Raw genomic sequence first — 18965 nt, forward strand, 5'->3', positions numbered from 1 at the left:
CAAAATTAATGCACAGAACTCTCTTGCATTCCTATACACTAATGATGAAAAATCTGAAAGAGAAATTAAAGAAACAATCCCATTCACCATTGCAACAAAAAGAATAAAATACCTAGGAATAAACCTACCTAGGGAGACTAAAGACCTGTATGCAGAAAACTAAAAGACACTGATGAAAGAAATTAAAGATGATACCAACAGATGGAGAGATACACCATGTTCTTGGACTGGAAGAATCAATACTGTGAAAATGACTATACACCCAAAGCAATCTACAGATTAAATGCAATCCCTATCAAATTACCAATGGCATTTTTTACAGAACTAGAACAAAAAACCTTAAAATTTGTATGGACACACAAAAGACCCCAAATAGCCAAAGCAATCTTGAGGGAAAAAAACGGAGCTGGAGGAATCAGACTCCCTGACTTCAGACTATATTATAAAGCTACAGTAATCAAGAAAATATGGTACTGGCACAAAAACAGAAACATAGATCAATGGAACAAGATAGAACGCCCACAGATAAACCCACACACCTATGGTCAACTAATCTATGACAAAGGAGGCAAGGATACACAATGGAGAAAAGACAGTCTCTTCAATAAGTGGTGTTGGGAAAACTGGACAGCTACATGTAAAAGAATGAAATTAGAACACTCCGTACGTAACACCATACACAAAAATAAACTCAAAATGGATTCGAGACCTAAATGTAAGACCGGACACTATAAAACTCTTAGAGGAAAACATAGGAAGAACACTCTTTGACATAAATCACAGCAAGATCTTTTTTGAACCATCTCCTAGAGTAATGGAAATAAAAACAAAAATAAACAAATGGGACCTAATGAAACTTCAAAGCTTTTGCACAGCAAAGGAAACCATACTCAAGACAAAAAGACAACCTTCAGAATGGGAGAAAAGATTTGCAAACGAATCAACGGACAAAGGATTAATCTCCAAAATATATAAACAGCTCATGCAGCTCAATATTAAAAAAACAAAGAACTCAATCCAAAAATGGGCAGAAGACCTAAATAGACATTTCTCCAAAGAAGCCATACAGATGGCCAAGAAGCACATGAAAAGCTGCTCAACATCACTAATTATTAGAGAAATGCAAATCAGAACTACAATGAGGTATCACCTCACACCAGTTAGAATGGGCATCATCAGAAAATCTACAAACAACAAATGCTAGAGAGGGTGTGGAGAAAAGGGAACCCTCTTGCACTGTTGGTGGGAATGTAAATTGATACAGCTACTATGGAGAACAGTATGGAGGCTCCTTAAAAAACTGAAAATAGAATTACCATGTGACCCAGCAATCCCACTACTGGGCATATACCCAGAGAAAACCATAATTCAAAAAGACACATGCACCCCAATGTTCATTGCAGCACTATTTACAATAGCCAGGTCATGGAAGCAACCTAAATGCCCATCGACAGACGAATGGATAAAGAAGATGTGGTACATATACACAATGGAATATTACTCAATAAAAAGGAATGAAATTGGGTCATTTGTAGAGACGTGGGTGCATCTGGTGACTGTCATACAGAGTGAAGTAAGTCAGAAAGAGAAAAACAAATATCGTATATTAACGCATATATGTGGAACCTAGAAAAATGGTACAGATGAACTGGTTTGCAGGGCAGAAAATGCGACACAGATGTAGAGAACAAATGTATGGACACCAAGGGGGGAAAGCGGCGGGGGTGGGGTGTGTGTGCTGAATTGGGCAATTGGGATTGACATGTATACACTGATGTGTATAAAATTGATGACTAATAAGAAACTGCTGTATAAAAAAATAAATAAAATTAAATTTAAAATTTTTTTAAAAAAAGAACATCAGTGGTTGTTGGGGATTGGAGGAGGTATTAATATGGGCACTTTTTTGGAGTGAAGGAACTATTCTATATTTTGATTGTGGTGGTAGTTACACAACTGTATATGGCCAAAATCTGCAGAACTTACACTAAAAATGGTGAATTTTACTTTACGTAAATTATCCTAAATGGAAAAAATATACATTACTTTTAGTTTTTACTTCAAGAGCAACAATGTAAAAAACACTCTAGTCCCTTTTGAGAAAGATAATACTGAACACACCATAAGCTAATGGTAAACGATGTTGTCTTAGCTTAACAACTTGGCTTCTCTGGAGGATGAGCTAGCATGTCAGTGAACCGAAGACAGGAAGCAGACTTGACGCTGTTGGTTAACTGATCTACCTTTGTTCCGTGGTCACACTCAGTTTCTAAGCCCTACCAAATTCCTCCTTAAATGTGTATTTCAAATCTATTCCTTCTCATCTACTCTTCAAATCTTCTATCACGCCCAAGATTAAAAATCTTCACCAATTCCCAAGCACCCACAAAAGTCCGAATTCATTAACACAGCATAAGAGGCCCTTTATTATCTGAACCAACCTACCCTTCCAGATTTATCTTCCACCACAGGCAACGATATTACTCACTGTTACCTTTCAGGAAGCAATTTGGCCATTTTCACCAAGAGCCTTAAAAAAATCTAAACTCTTTGACCCTTTAACCTAGTATTCCTACTTCAAGGAATTTATTCTGGGGAAATAATCTGCATAATACTAAAAATGAGACAGTCCAAATAAAAACAGAAGAATTACTAAGAAAATCATAATATATCCACAGGATAGCTTGTGATACAGCTGTTAAAATTATGTTTATGGTAAGCTTTTAATGACATGGGGGAAATAATTATGATTTGGTTTAAGTGAAAAAATAAGCTAGATATAAAGTTTTATGTACAGTAAAATACACAGAGGAAAAAGAAATTTCATCTCTAACAGTGGGAATATAAGTGACTTTATCTACTCCCTAGTTTCCTCTATTTTCCAAGTTTTCTATGATGAGCAAATTTTAAAAATCAGAAATATATACACACAAACACCAAACTTTTGACTCAGTAACTGCATACCTAGGACTCTATTTTGAACAAACAATGCCAATGAAGGCAAAGATTTATGCTCAAGGATGACTGGGCACTACTTACAATACGGATTAAAATCTAACAGGAAGATGATTTAATACCATCACTGTATATGCATAATACCATTACAGTTTAAATAGTTTTTACAGATATATTTAACACACCATAAAATTGACCCATTTAAAGTGTAAATTCAGTGGGCTTTAGTATATTCGCATTGTGCATCCATCACAGTCTAGTTTTAGAACATTCTGAACACCTTAAAAAGAAACCCAGTACTCATGAACAATCACTCCTCTTTCCCATTCTTACCAACCCCAAACCTAGCCAACCACAAATTTACTTCCTGTCTCTATGTATCTGCCAATCCTGGATATGCTATATAAATGGAATCATACAACATGCAGTCTTTTTCTGACTGGCTTCTTTCACTTTACATGTGTTAAGGTTCATCCATGTCATAGCATGTATCAGTACATCATTTATTTTACTGACAAATAATACTCCATTGTACAGATATACTACATTTTATCTACCCAATCATCAGTCGATGGACATCTGGGTTGTTTCCACTTTGAGGCTATTATGAATAACACTATGAACATTCATGTACAAGTTTTTATGTGGACATGTGTTTTCATTTCACTTGGTATATAACTAGGAGTGAAACTGCTGGGTCATATGGTAACGCCTAAGTTTAACTTCTTAAGGAAATGTCAAACCATTTTCCAAAATGGCTGCACCATTTTACATTCCCACCAGCAACATATGTGGGAGGGTTCCAACTTCCCCATGCCCTTGCCAACATGTTAGTTTTTTTACAGCCATCCTAGTGGGTATGAAATAGGATCTCACTATGTTTTGATCTGCATTTCCTAGTGGCTAATGATTTTGAGCATATTTTCATGAGCTTATTGACCATCTGTGTATCTTCCTTTAGAAAAATGTCTATTCAAAGCCTTTGCCCGTATAATTCAGTTGTCTTTTTATTGTTGAGTTGTAAGAGTTCTTCATATATTCTGCAAGTTCCTTGTCAGACATATGATTTGCAAATATTTTCTCCCATTCTCTGGGTTGTCTTTTCCACTTTCTCAATGGTGTTCTTTGATGCAAAAAAGTTTTCAATTCTAATAAAGTCCAATTTACCTATTTTTCTCTTGGCACCTGTGCTTTTGGTGTCACTGCCTAAAAATACCACGAAAATTGTCCAAAAAACACTGCCTAATCCAAGTTCACAAAGATTTATGCCTATGTTTTCTTCTAGGAGTTTTATAGCTTTAGCTCTTATATTTAGGTCTATGACCCATTTTGAGTTAAATTTTGTATATAGTGTGAAGCAGGGATCCAAATTCATTCATGTGGACATCACCTGTCCCAGCATCATTTGTTGAAGACGCTATTCGTTTCCCCATTAAATTAGCTTGACACCCTTGTCACATTGAGATGTGAGAAATAAAGGACATAAAACTGTTACAGATGGACTCAACTGTTTGAGAAAAATCTACACTGACATTCTCCAGATATTCACTATCTCCCTTATTTCCATTATAGTACTTATTACAATCTCCAATTATCTTATTTATTTACTGATTTCTTACCTGTCTCCCCCATGAGAATGTATATTCCATAGGAAAAGGGACTTTGTCTTGTACACTGTTGAATCTCTAGAACCTACAACAGTACTTGATTCCCAGAAGGTACCTAACACTTATTTATTGAAAGAATGAGCATATGTTTAAAGTGGCCTGAAAGAAAGTGCACCAAATGCACTTTGGATAGGGCTGTCATTACAACTCAATTTTCCTTAATGTTATATAATGAACATACATTATTATTACAATCAGATGTGAAGATATTTTAAAGATCTGTAATACTTCTGCATCAATTTGTTGTTCCTCAAAGCTCCAAGAACCTCAATTTTTTTTTTTTTTTTGGCGGTACGCGGGCCTCTCACTGTTGTGGCCTCTCCCATTGCGGAGCACAGGCTCCAGACGCACAGGCTCAGCAGCCATGGCTCACGGGCCCAGCTGCTCTGCGGCATGTGGGATCTTCCGGGACCGGGGCACGAACCCGTGTCCCATGCATCGGCAGGTGGACTCTCAACCACTGCGCCACTAGAGAAGCCCCAAGAACCTCAATTTTTGCCAAACTATTTTGGCTTCTTTTATATAGTACCCCAGCACAATGACACCACCAACTACCTAGTGGCTCAGGTCTAAATCTTCGGAATTATCTTTGATGTCTTTCTTTCCCCTATGCCACACACCCAAATGATCAGTAAGTCCGGTCAGCTCTTCCCCCAAATATACAATATCCAATCACTTCTCACTATCCCAGTACTAACAATCCTAATCCAAGCTACCACTGACTGATTGAATAATAGCAACCGTCAATCAGTTTTGTCCCCATTTGTACATCTAAATCCTATCTCACTCCACAACTTAACACCCTAACACCTCCCTACCACCAGACACCCGACAGCTTCCTGGTGCAGTCACCTTGGCTCACCCAGCTCTAGCTCCTGCCTACAGTCCATTTCCTACTTTTCTCCCTGCTTTTCACTGAATTCCAACTACACAAACCTTTTTTTGTCCCTGGCATGTCAAGCTCATTCTCTTCTCAAGGCCTTTCTACCTACAGAGTTCCTTCTACCTAAAATGCTCTTAACATGGCTAGCTAGCTCCTTCTTGCCATGCAAGTCTTAAGCTCAAATGTCACCCCAAGAGGACTTCCCTAAGAATCTACCCCAAGGTAGCCAACTTTTCTAGTACTCCTTATTGATCACCCTATTTTTTTCACACCAGTTGCCATTACCTGACATGATCTTGTAATTTTTTGGTTGTCCCTCCCACCTGCCCACCTCCATTAGAATATAACTTCTACAAGGAATGGACTTTGTTTTTCTGTACTGTATGCCAAGTACCTGGGCCAGTTCTTGGCATATAATAACTTCTCAAATATTTATTGAATAGATGATTGCTATTCTAAACCTTGAGGGCAATGAACAACTGTGTTTCATTCTCCATTAATTACTTCAAGAAAAATATAACTATGAGTGGAAGACAAGATATTTTTACATCAAGGATCAAAATCACCTCAAAAGTCAAATTAAAAAGTTGATCATAAAAAAATGATCATATATAATGACTCCAAGTAAAATAAAATTAGTTTAAAGAAATAATAAACAATTAGAAACATGTTTTTATGCACTCCTTCACCGTTTTCATTTTATCTACAATTACTGAAGTAAACACTGGTGTACTCAGAATATAAAGAAAAGAGACTGTTAAACTTGGATCTAAGGTTGTTTAATATTATTATTTTAGCCAGTGCTGATAAGCACTTTACTATGTGCCAGGCATTGCTTTACTTATATGCATCGACAAAATGTTGTGATGGGTAAGTACTATTATCATTCCCACTTGGAGGAATGATGAAATTGAGGCACAGAACAGTCAGTAATGTGTCTCAGGTTATACAGTCAGTAAGTGGCAGAGCCAAGATTCAAAAAACCTAGGCAGCCAGACTCTGGGCTCAAGCTCTTAACCACTTCTCAGTATAGTTTAACAGTAATGATAACAATACCTACCTCACTGGGTTGCTAGAAGGATTGAGTGAGATAAGTTAACACAATGTCTGACACACAGCAAATACTTATAAGTTATCTAAGATAGCATTACTTCTTGTTCTCTCATTTGTTGAGCTTTCAAGTGCTTTTCTATGGTTCAGGATGCCTCAATGAACATCAAATACCATTCAGTTTCATTTTTAAGAAAGAAAGAGAATTGGCATTACTGAGCAGTTTTTGCATGTCAGAATTAGTTGAAAGGTGCTACTCTAATAATACCTGCCTTATCTATCTCAAAGGATTTTCACTGTTAAGACTCCAACTAAATTATAACGCAATATACAAAGGGGAGGTACTATTCAATTAGTTCAGTACTTAAAACTCAATTCCCATTGTATTAAAAGAAAGGTATGTGGGAATAGAAAGTATAAAAATTAAAGTAATCCATCTCCATGGGACCCGGCCCCATCATAATGAAGAATGCCCTCTCATTCACTCATTCGTGTTCATTTGGTAACATCTGTTGTGGGCCTACTTGGAGAGGTGTTGTGGTACTGAAATATACAAATCCTAGCCAATGGAGCTCAACAGTCTAGTCCCACAAAACATCTTAATAAGTTCCATAAAAGGGATTCACAGGCTACCTCAGCACTGTTAGTCATATGCAGACATGCCAAGAATTAACAAAAGTGTTGGTACCCACACTAACGTCCCCTTACACATTAAACAGGCCAATCCACAAAGTCTGAGGCTGGTCCGTTAAGGTGGCCACTAACCACATGTGGTTTAGAGAGTCCATTAAACATGGCCAGTGCTGCCGAGGAACTGCATTTTTAATTTTATTTCACTTTAATTAACTTAAATTTTTAAATTCATTATCAATTCCATTACTGGAAAACTAAGTATGCTTGGAGCAACTTAAGTATATGACTCTGCTTTTTCAACTATAAATTTTATGTCTAAATATATACCAAATATTTCCAATGAAAACTGAGCATCTGAATTGAGCTGTGCTGAGTATAAAATATACAGTGGATTTCAAACAATTTGTATGAGAGAAGAATGTAAAATGTCTCATTTTTTAATTGATTAAATGTTGATACAATATTTCAGATATATTAGGTTAAACAAATTTCATCTTTTCTTTTTACCTTTTTAATGGGGCTACTAGAAAATTTAAAAATACATATGTAACTCACATTTTATTTCTATTCGACAACATTGGTCTAAAGATGACTTACAACGTTTTTAAAACAAGGCCTCAATGATTTGAGAATTCCTCAGAGCTTCAGAGCTTCCATAACTGACTTAAAAGATAGCTCCAGAGCCAGCTGGAGAAGTTTTACCTATATCTGCCCATGCTTTAGTTTTAGCTCTATTACTTAAAAAAAAAAAAAAAAACACTACCACCAACAAAAATGTGCTTTGTGAAAGAATTTAAAAATTTACAAGTTGCCCATCTTCTGAAAACAAGCCAAGACAGGAATGTGGGTAGAAAATTCTACGGGTAGAAAAATATGGGTAGAAATAGGAGGAACAACCTATAAAGTAATGCAAAAATGTTGAAAGTAGTAAACAGTCTTCCTCTAATGTGATCCAAAAGCACAAACACACAGATAAATTAGTTTTAAATGTAGGTTTCCTGCTACAGTACGCACTGAAGTTTCTACCTTTCAAGTGCTCATCCTAAGCCTTGTTGCAACAGAATAAGAGTTGACGGTCCCTTGTCATGTCAAAAAAAATAAAGCCAAAATCTCCACCATTTCACACTACAGATTAAAATACGAATTTTAAGAATCCTGACTGCATTTTTCCTGAAATGAGCTACTTTTAAAAGATCTACCAAAAATTGATTCTTTAACACAGCAAACAAATCATGAAATGGGGTAAACAGCACACAAGCATTACAATGTCAGCCACTAGAAGACAATCTTACAAGAGTTAAGGATCACTCAAGACTATGTACTCAACTCTATGGGGGCCCTTGTACAGAAGATTCCTTGTACATGAATTCCAAGATTCCATGAATTAAGTAACAAGTCTGTCAAAGCATTACTGAGATGAACCAATCTGATGTTTATTTTTCTATGCTTCTCCCAATGTAAAATTTCAAGCAAAATGAACAGGAGACAGCTTTTAGAAGCAGGACAACTCCAAGTGAAAACTCATTTCTAACACCAATGATTAAAATATTTCTGAGTGTTACATATAAATCTTTGGGTATGTCTTTCATGGAAAACCTAGAGAGGAGTATTAGGCTATGTGGAAAGGTAGCTCAAGATGCTTAAATAACAAGCATCATGTTTATGGTTTATTATTTTCTGTGGTTTAGGTATGCAAATAGCAAAGACTACGACAGAGACCAGGCCTAGTTATTCAGACTAGAGCATTACTCTGTAGATAAAAAAAAGTACATGTTAAAACAACAGTTTTTAAAGAGTTTCAATTTTTTTTTCAAATTTCAAATGTGGTGTTCGGCTCAAAGTATCTTAATTATTACTGAAAGAAAATATAAGTTACATTAACATAAACAAAAACACAAATGTTTAGAATCTTCCTGTATACAATAAACACCATTTTGATTTAAAACAATTCTGTTTACAAAAAACGATTATGGTTATTTGTTTTATTTTTTTAATAGCCTTTATTTTGTAGAGACATTGTAGGTTCACAGCAAAATTGAGCAGAAAGTAGTTTTCCCGTATATCCCATGTGTGTTTGTTTTTAACATTTTGGCTAGAAGCCACACATAACCTAGATTTTATATAGTGCCCAGGAAAAGCAAAAGACATATTGACCATCTTGTCCAAAAGCCTCACATTTGGAGAATTAAAATAGTTCTGGTAGAGGCCTGTTAAGTTCTAGGTAGCCTAAATTAAGTAAAACTTAATCATCACGGTTGTAAATTCTTTGTTGCCTTTATTCCCCAGAAAAACACCCTCAGAAAAGGCACTGGGATTCCTTCTGGCCCTCTGAAAATTGTGTTTCTGATGCAACCACCCATTAAAAAATACGCAATCCCAAATTAAAAATCCCCAAAACGGAGGAAAAAGAAAGAAAAGGGTAAGTATAGAACAGAGGATGTTAATCTCCACGCCCTGTGGCAAAGACGGAACTCTACTCTGGATCACTGTGCATTCTACCACAACCAGGGCCTCACAAGGGCAGGTGGCTAGAATTAAGAGTACTGAACTTCTGTTACTTAGCAGCTTGAGAGGCAGGCAAAGAAAAGCAGGTGCCAGAGGCAAGGTATATTAGTCTTCATTATGCAGGTCTGGCTTTGACAAGCACATTCTCGCTGATTTTCTTTTAAGGTTAGATTTACTTTATGGCTCCACAAATGAGTTTATATGAAGACGTGAGGAGTATTTACACAGTGTCAGGGTCACTGAAAGCTCATGCATGTAAAAACATAAGCTGCAACAAGAATGAAAAGATACTCAACTACTGCTAATCAGAGAAATGCAAATTAAAAGAATGAGAAACCATTTCACACCTATCAGATTGGTTTTCAAAGTCTCATAATGCCAAGTAGTGAAAATAGAGAAACAGGCTCGTGAAAGCAGCTGATGGGAGGCAAACTAGAACTAAACCTCACCAAGTTCTTTTTTTCAAAGTTGCAAAAGGATACACGAAGCATGATAACATTTATGTAAAATCTTAAAATACGTCAAGGCAACATATATTATTACAGATGCATACATGTACAACTGAAAGTATGGAAACATCAATGAAATGTGTTAGTTTCAGGTGACTATGCTGAACTTTTACCTGAGCCCTGAGCTCCTGAAAAGCAGTGAAGATTAAGAAATTCACTCCCATCATTTTGTGTTCAGGGCAACAGAAGGATCCTGCTCTTGCTTACTTCCAGATTAAGACATGTCCCCAGGCTTCCTCAAGACTCCTCAGTTTACCAGCCCCAGGTCTCTGTCCTTTTTTGTTGTTTTTTTGTTTGTTTTTGAGATGTTCCTCATTTCAATTAATGTTCTCTCAAATGCAATAACCTGCAAAAATCATCTCCTTAATCGGCCAGTACATTACGTCTTTGACACAGGAGTGGTTACCTCTGGGGAGAGAAGGGAATGGGATGAGGAAAAAGATGCGTATTTACCTGTAAAGGTAACATAAAAACCTGAAATATGGCAAAAAGTTAACCTTTTCTTTTTTTGTACAAAGGAACTTATTATTCTGTGTACCTTCCTGCTTAAAATGTTTCAAAATTAATTTTTAAATTATTTTAAAACCTGATGTGGAGTCAGAAAAGGCCACAAGTCAATAAAACCTTTACAGACTGTTTTCTAATATGTTAAATGGGCACAGGAACACATGCCCAACCTCTTCCACTAGATTGCTGTAAGTAAAAGTGTTTTTGCTAATCATCAAGTGGAAGAATACAGGTGTAATTCAGTCTGAGCCAACGGCTCAGTTTGTTAGAGCCGAGTTCTGATTAGGGTAAGGTTAAGGGTTAGATTATCATGCAGACCTTTACTGTTTCAGGGACAAGACTACACTCTGACTTCCCAGAGAGCCACTGGTTACAAGAGGAGCTAGGCCAGTCTCCTGTGATGTCTCAATCCATACCCAACAGGAAGAACTACTCAGCAGATAACCCTAGGAATTTCATGGTAGGCTGGTAAATAATCTTTGTATGAGGAAGCTGGCGCACCCAGTACACACGCACACCAAAGTTTTGTTTGGAGAGTGTAGATGTGGTTCCTGTGGAGGGTAGGCTTTTTTTTTTCTTTGGCACTGTAAAGTGAGACTTTAAAAACATGAAATCTCATCTTAAAGTGCTCAGGGTGATCTGAGTTGGTTTCAAATTGCTTTATTCCCAAGTGCTTCGAGAAGACTTGGTGAGTACCAGGAAGTGATTTTGTTAATGTAGAACAAATCCATCAACAGTTAAAATTTAATCTGAAAAAAAAAAAAATCTTAGAAACTTGGAACCAAGTATCCAACCAACAGATCTAAACAGTTTCAAATACAGAGGTAAAGTGCTAAAATCAGGGAATAAACATACATCTTCATAATATTCTCTAATAGCTGGAATGAAGGGAGAAGCTCTGTGCTCATAAGGCTAAATACAAGAGTAAGCTTTAAAAATGGTCATCTGCACAAATGAACTGATCTACGAAACAGACACAGACTCACAGACAAAGAGAACAGACTTGTGGTTGCCAAGGGGGAGGGGGTTGGGGAGGGACAGACTAAGGTTGGGGTTAGCAGATGTGAGCTTCTACATATAGATCCTACTGTATAGCACAGAAAACTATATTCAACATCTATGATAAACCATACTGGAAAACAATATTTTAAAAAGAATGTATATATATGTATGACTGAAGCACTCTGCGGGACAGCAGAAATGAACACAACATTGTAAGTCAACTGTGTCAATTAAAATAATAAAATAAAGATGGTCACCTGTATTCTAAACTCTCTTTCTTTGCAAGCATCCTAACAAGAGTAGTTCATAAGTTCTTCCGACCTCCCGAAGTTTGAAACGTACTCGGAATCACCCATCTTGATTAATTTTTATTTCTCCTCCTCCTTCCGAACCATAAATATTTTAAACAGACTCTTCATTTTATTTGAATGTATAGAAATAAGAAAGTTAAGCTTTAAAGTTTAAGCATTTAGCTAAAGTAAAAAGGTTTGGTCCTATTTTCAAACAGAAAATAAAGTTATGTCAAATCAGAAGGCACTAAAGCCGGCTCCAGCCTGATTCAAAGCACTTTCGTCTGAGTGTATGGTCTTAAATTTATGAAAACTCAAAGCCCTAAGATTAAGTCTTTTAGCATAAAGTAGTACAATCTTAAAGAAGTTAGAAAGTTGTAAGATGCCGATCTCCTTTGTAGCTTACAAAATCAAACCAAAGAAGAACCAAAAACTGAACAACATCAAATTCGTACTAAATATCCTCAGTCATCCAGAAACTACTGTTAATCTCTAATTTTCTTCCACCACTGAGCCAGTCTGCATAGCCCTGAAAGGTGCAATACCTTAAGAAAACCCAAATTGTCATTCAGTGAAAACACTGTGTAGGAAGATAAACTGGTACCAACTGTTTCCAGGCAGACAGATGCAATAACAGTGTAATATTTCCAGCAAAGTCTGGTAAGCCTTTGCCTGCAAATCATTGACCAAAAATGGTAACAGAATGCGCAGACTACAGAAAACGACAAAATGTCCTACTTGATCGTCCACTTAAGAGCACGGTTCTACAGCAAACGAGAGTGACAGTTTAGAGGGGAAAATACGTGAATTAAGCAGTCCAACACCTAGAATATGCGGAACATCTGTTTACTTTTTAGCGACTCGGATAGCTTAATGGACTTTAAAAAGCTTTTTCATTTGCTTTAGTTAGCATCCCAGCATCATGCCCACCCCCTGCCCGCTAAATACTGGCAGAGTCAACCTGTTTGCAGGTAAAAGAAAATCTGTGACCGTACATGGAGGCCGGACAGGCCACCGCCCGGCCGAACGCGCAGGACGAGGAGCTGCGGGACGCGGACCACTGGGGGCGGCAGCAAAGGACCGCAGGCCCGGTTCGGAATCGTGGGGGTCACGCTCGGTGGCCATCCCGCCCCCCAGGTGGCTCAATAAAGGCCTCGTTCCCTCCTCAAGACGCACGGACCTCAGGGGCCGAAACCGCCCGAGTCGCCGACCGCCCGCTCCCGGCCTTGGCGAAACGTGCGCCAAAGAGGCCCCACCCGGGAGCGCGGGCGGACCCCGGGCGGCGTCGCCGGGGCGGGGGGGTCGACCCCGGCTGGGCTACCGAGGCCAGGGGGAGGCCCCGCGCCGGCGGCGACGGCGAGAATGCAGCGGCCGGGGAGCCGCCCCGGCGCGGGGCCCAGCGGGTCCGCGGCGGCCGAAGCCCGGGTCCCCCCGCGCCGCCGCCGCCCCGACCCCGCGGCGCCCCGGGCCCCCAGCTTACCATCTTCGCCGCGGCGGCCGCAGAGCGCGGAGAGGGAGCCAGCGAGCACCAAGTCTGCGGAGCGACCTCCTCACAGCAGCCCCACTAACCTCCCAGGGACTGGCGGGCGCCTCGGGCCCAGACGCGGCGGCGCACGTCACGCGCTGCCCACCGTTGCTACGCAACCGGCCGGCCTGGCAACGCCCCGCCCCGGCAGTCCCCCCCCAACCCCGACTCCGCGGGGGCGGGGTCTTCCTCGCCTTCCGGAGAAGGGGCACCGGGTACCCCTCACCAGCTCTGGCCTGTGGGGCGGGGGCGAGGTCCTCCCCCAACAGCTCCGGACGAGGGGGCGGAGCTTCAGCTGGCACCTGCGGGCGAGGGGCGGTGGCCCCTTCACCGGGGCGGGGCCACGTAGCGCCCCGCCCACTGCGCCGCCGTTGCCCTTACATGGAAGTAGCCACCTGGCCAGGTGTGCACCGCCGCGAGGGGCGGGGCCTGGGAGGGGGAGGGGTGAGAGGGGCGGGGCCCGCGGCGGAGGAGACGGGAGGGAGGAGGGAGGGAGGAGGGAGGGAGGAGGGAGGGAGGGAGGGGGGAGGGGGGAGGAGGAGGGGGGAGGAGGAGGGGGGAGGAGGAGGGGGAGGGAGGAAGGAGGACGGGAGGGAGGGAGGGAGGGAGGGACGAAGAAAGGACCAGCGGGAGCCGGGGCGCGGGCGGTCGCGGGGGCCGCGCGTCCCGCATTTTTTACCTACTTTGGTGAGATTCCCGCCATCCTCGCCTGATTGGCCCAGACTTGCACGTCTGGCCCTCGGGCGAGAGGAAAAATCTGCACATTTTTCCTCTTTGCCGAGGCGACTGTGGCGATTCAGAGCGCTCTGAGTCACCGCTAATTTCAGGTCTGGAAAAAACAAGGAGTGATTTATTTGTCTTTGGGAACAGCCCGGGAAAGGAGCACTGCAGTCCGCAGCAGTGTGGCAGGGAAACGGCAGAGATGCCTCAGGATGGTGGCGCCAGCCCCGCTGCTCCGTTTTGGGGGTTTTTAATTTGAGATTGCGTTTTTTTTAATGGGCGGTTGCATCAGAAACACAATTTTCAGAGGGCCAGAAGGAATCCCAGCGCCTTTTCTGAGGGTGTTTTTCTGGGGAATAAAGGCAACCAAGAATTTACAACCGTGATGATTAAGTTTTACTTAATTTAGGCTACCTAGAACTTAACAGGCCTCTACCAGAACTATTTTAATTCTCCAAATGTGAGGCTTTTGGACAAGATGGTCAATATGTCTTTTGCTTTTCCTGGGCACTATATAAAATCTAGGTTATATGTGGCTTTTATTCTGGCCTCTAGACATAGAGACTCATTTCTCGTTACTCTCCTGTTTTGTGTTTGTTTTCTTTTTAAGAAAGAAAGTTGTGGCAATTCTAAGCCTTACCACCTACTACAAGATTTTTGGCAGGCTAGAACAGTGGTTTGCAATGTGAACGAGAACTTATTCCAAGTCAGATTTGTGTGCCCCATCCCCAGAGTTTCTGACAATGTATCTCAGGTGAGACCCAAGAATTTGCATTTCTAACAATTCCCGGGTGATGCTGATGTGACTGGTGGGTATCGGGCACTTTGAGAAGAAAGAACCCACCTGTATCCAGCTGCAGCTGGAGCCCTGTGTTTCCCTGTCGGCCGGGACTCAGTGCCACCCTCCATCTCTGAGTCCTCAAAGACTTCTTTTCTGTTCAAAACGGAATCGTCCTCATGTAAGGATGCAAGTCGGGCCTGCTCCAACCTCTCTTATGCATTTCGTCCTCCTCACTGCAACCAGAGTTATGGCCAAACAGAGGAATCTTATCCTGTCACTTTACTGCTTAAAATTTCCTGTGGCTTCCTCCAGAAATCTCAGCAGTTCAGTCTGGCCCTTCTGCCTCTGGCCTCAGCCTGCCTTTTTTGTCCTGTCTCCCACACTTTCCAAAGTTCCCAGTATCCTTCCAGACTAAACTTCTCATTCCAGAATCCTTCTTGCTCTAACTGCCATCATCACGGGGCTGTTGGTCTCTCATCCTGGAATGTTCCCAAGAGTCTGGAGACTTCTGACCACTTTCCACGGGATCAAGAGTGGGTCCTTCTATAGTCCCACAGTTCATCACTTCTCAAACCTTGAGAAGCATCCACACCACCTGAGGATCTTGTTAAAATGCAAATTAAAGGGTTTAGCAGTGGGTCTCAGTTGCCCCAGGAGATTCAGATGCTGTGGGTCCTCAGACCACACTTCCATAGTGAGGTCTTAACATTTTTCCCTACTGTTAGTATAGCTGTAATTTATATATGCATTTGCTGCCACCATCACTACTTTATATTGAGAGTTCCTTGAGGTCAAGGGGTGTTTAGGATGCATTTTTTTTTTAATTTATTTATTTTTGGCTGCATTGGGTCTTCGTGGCTGCGCGCAGGCTTTCTCTAGTTGCGGCGAGCAGGGGCTACTCTTAGTTGCAGTGCGCGGGCTTCTTATTGCTGTAGCTTCTCTTGTTGCAGGACACTGGCTCTAGGCACGTGGACTTCAGTAGTTGTGGCACGCGGGCTCAGTAGTTGTGGCTTACGGGCTCTAGAGCGCAGGCTCAGTAGCTGTGGCACACGGGCTTAGTTGCTCTGCAACACGTGGGATCTTCCCGGACCAGGGATTAAACCTGTGTCCCCTGTATTGGCAGGAGGATCCTTAAGCACTGTGCCACCAGGGAAGTCCCTAGAATGTATCTTATATGGACTGGCATAGCCCCTGATGTATAGTAGGTGTTTAATACATGTTTGTTTCGGTCAGTGAAGTATCTGAAGATGTTTTACAATCCATCAGGCAAACCTCTATATCAGTTCATTTTAACCTAAAATGAGCCCCCATTTTTCTTAAGACCCCATTGAACTTTAACCTCTTCCTTTACACATTAGTTTCCTAGATATTTTCATTCCTTATCATCCCACAGAGGGAAAAAGTTTTAACATAAGGTCTCCCCTTGAATATGAGACTGAGTGTGTTCCGTTTCTAATTTAGAAAATATTCTGCGTATGTAACCATCTGTGAACATATAGGTGCTTTCATTTAAAACCATAAATATGAGTGGTAGGGGAGAAAATACATTAATGAGGCACTTGAAGAGAGATGTGTTAATCAATGATCAGGAAAAGCCTGCGAGGGGATATAACCCTGCCAGTATATATTGCAGAAAAACTATTTTTAGCTTCTTTCCTGCCTCTTCACAAATTCACCTATTCTCTCTCCCCTACCCTTATTTATGTCTGTGATCTTTTCTAAAAATAATTTTAATTATGTAAGTAAGATATGAGTGTGTTCTCATTATGCAAGATTCCAAGATACAATAAGAAAAGCCCCCAGAGCGCTTTTGCTCTCCATCCCCACAGCGTCAGCTTCCTCCTCAGAGGTAACCACTGCTCTCAATTTGGTGAATGGCCTTATGGAGAAGTAAGCCATGTGCAGGTGTTTTGTGTTGTGGTTTGTTTCTGTCGGTGCTTTGTGTCATGGTTTTGTGCTGGGTGTGTGGTGGCCCGTAGCTTGCTTTCTGATTTTCTTGATTTCCTACCTACTGGATCCGTCCATGTCTGATAGAGCAGTGTTGAAGTCTCCAACTGTGATAACGGATTCACCCATTCCTCCTCGCAGTTCTGTCAGGTCTTGCCTCACTTAGGTTGACACTGTTGTTGGGAACGTACACATAAAGAATTATGTCTTAGAGGAGAACTGACCCCTTAACGTTATGTAACCCCCTTGTTTATTCACAAGAACTTTGCTGATTCTGAAGTCGACTCCGTCTGAAATTAATGTAGCTACTCCTGCTTTGTTTTGATTAGTGTTAACATGGTATATTTTTCTCCATTTACTTTTAATCTGTATGTGTCTTTATATTAAAGTGAGCTTCTGGTAGACAACATAGAGTTGGCTCTTTTTTTTTTTTTTTTTGATGCACTCTGAAAATCTCTGTGTTTTGATTGGTGCATTTAGACCATTGACATTCAAAATTATTATTGATATAGCTGGATGAATATCTAATATTCACTACTGTTTTCTATTTGTTGCCTTTGTTCTTTGGTCTTATGTTTGCCTTCCACTCTTTTTCTGTCATTTGTGGTTTTAACTGAGCATTTTAGATGATTTCATTTTCTGTTCTTTCCTAGCATATCAGTTATACTTTTCTCACTTTTTTTAGTGGTTGCCCTGGAGTATGCAGTATACATTTACAACTAATCCAAGTCTGCTTTCAAATAACGCTTCACCGCTTGACAGATAGTGTGAGTACCTTACACTATCTGTACAGTAACAAAATAATACAGTAACAAAATAATCCTAATACAGTAACAAAATACAGTAACAAAATAATCCTAATACCCTCCTCCTCTTATATTATTGCTGTGATTCACTTCATTTATATCTAAGCATATATAGGCATATATGACATATACAAAAGCATATATAATTGAATACATTGTTGCTGTTATTTGAAACAAACTGTTATCCATTAATCCGTCAATTAAGAATAAGAAAAGTAAAAGTTCTTTTTTTTCTTTTCGGCCATGCCCCGCAGCTTGTGGGATCTTAGTTTCCTGACCAGGGATTGAACCCGGGCCCTCAGCATTGAAAGCACCGAGTCCTAACCACTGGACCGCCAGGGAAGTCCCTCTCCTTCACTTTTGAAGGATAATTTTGCAGGGTACAGAATTCAAGGTTGGTGGGTTTTTTCTCTCAACACTTTGTGTTTCCCTTCACTCTCTTCTTGCTTGAATGGTTTTTGAGGAAACGTCAGTAATTCTTATCTTTGTTCCTCTATAGGTAAGATTTTTTTCCCCCTTCTCAGGATTTTCTTTTCTTTAGCTTTGATATTCTGTAATTTGAAATGATAGGTCTAGGTGTAGTTTTTTGGTATTCATATCCTGCTTGGTGTTCTCCTAGCTTTCTGGGTCTGTGGTTTGGTGTCTGACAATAATTGGGGAAATTCTCAGTCACTATTGTTTCAAATATTTCTTCTGTTCCTTTCTCTCTTTCTTCTTCTGGTATTCCCATGACATGTATGTTACCCCTTTCGTAGCTTTCCCACAGTTCTTGGATTTTCTGTTCTGTATTCTTCAGTCTCAGTTCTCTTTGCTTTTTGATTTTAAGGATTTTACTGATATGTCCTCTAGATCAGAGATTCGTTTCTCAGCTGTGTCCAGTCTACTAATAAGCCCATCAAAGGCATTCTTTATTTCTTTGTGGGTTTTTGTTTGTTGTTTGTTTTTTGCCTTTTGGTATGCCTTGTCATTTTTTCTTGGTAGCTGGACATGATGTCCTAGGTAAAAGGAACTGTGGTGAATAGGCCTTTAGTAACATGGTGGTGTGGTGTGAGGGGACTCAGTCTTTTACTGAGCCTGTGCCTCTGTGGACGGCACAAGTGTTTCTCAGCCACTCCTACCCCCACCCCCAAGTTGTCTAGAGTGGGCTGGAGGTGGGTATTTCCCTTACCCAGATGAGTTAGGCTC

The 18965-nt window shown here is 40.6% G+C and overlaps 1 protein-coding gene across 1 annotated transcript in view; it reads right to left on the reverse strand.

The window, feature by feature from the left end:
• Positions 1–13757, reverse strand: part of DSTN (destrin, actin depolymerizing factor) — a 37401-nt gene extending 23644 nt beyond the window's left edge. The window contains exon 1 of the mRNA XM_049700149.1: positions 13482–13757. Within this exon, the coding sequence (XP_049556106.1) occupies positions 13482–13484 (3 nt within the window). The 5' untranslated portion in view covers positions 13485–13757. The remainder of the gene's footprint in view (positions 1–13481) is intronic.
• Between the last annotated feature and the right edge of the window lie 5208 nt (positions 13758–18965).

This window comes from Orcinus orca, chromosome 16, assembly GCF_937001465.1.
Source record: "Orcinus orca chromosome 16, mOrcOrc1.1, whole genome shotgun sequence".
Classification (NCBI taxonomy): domain Eukaryota; kingdom Metazoa; phylum Chordata; class Mammalia; order Artiodactyla; family Delphinidae; genus Orcinus; species Orcinus orca.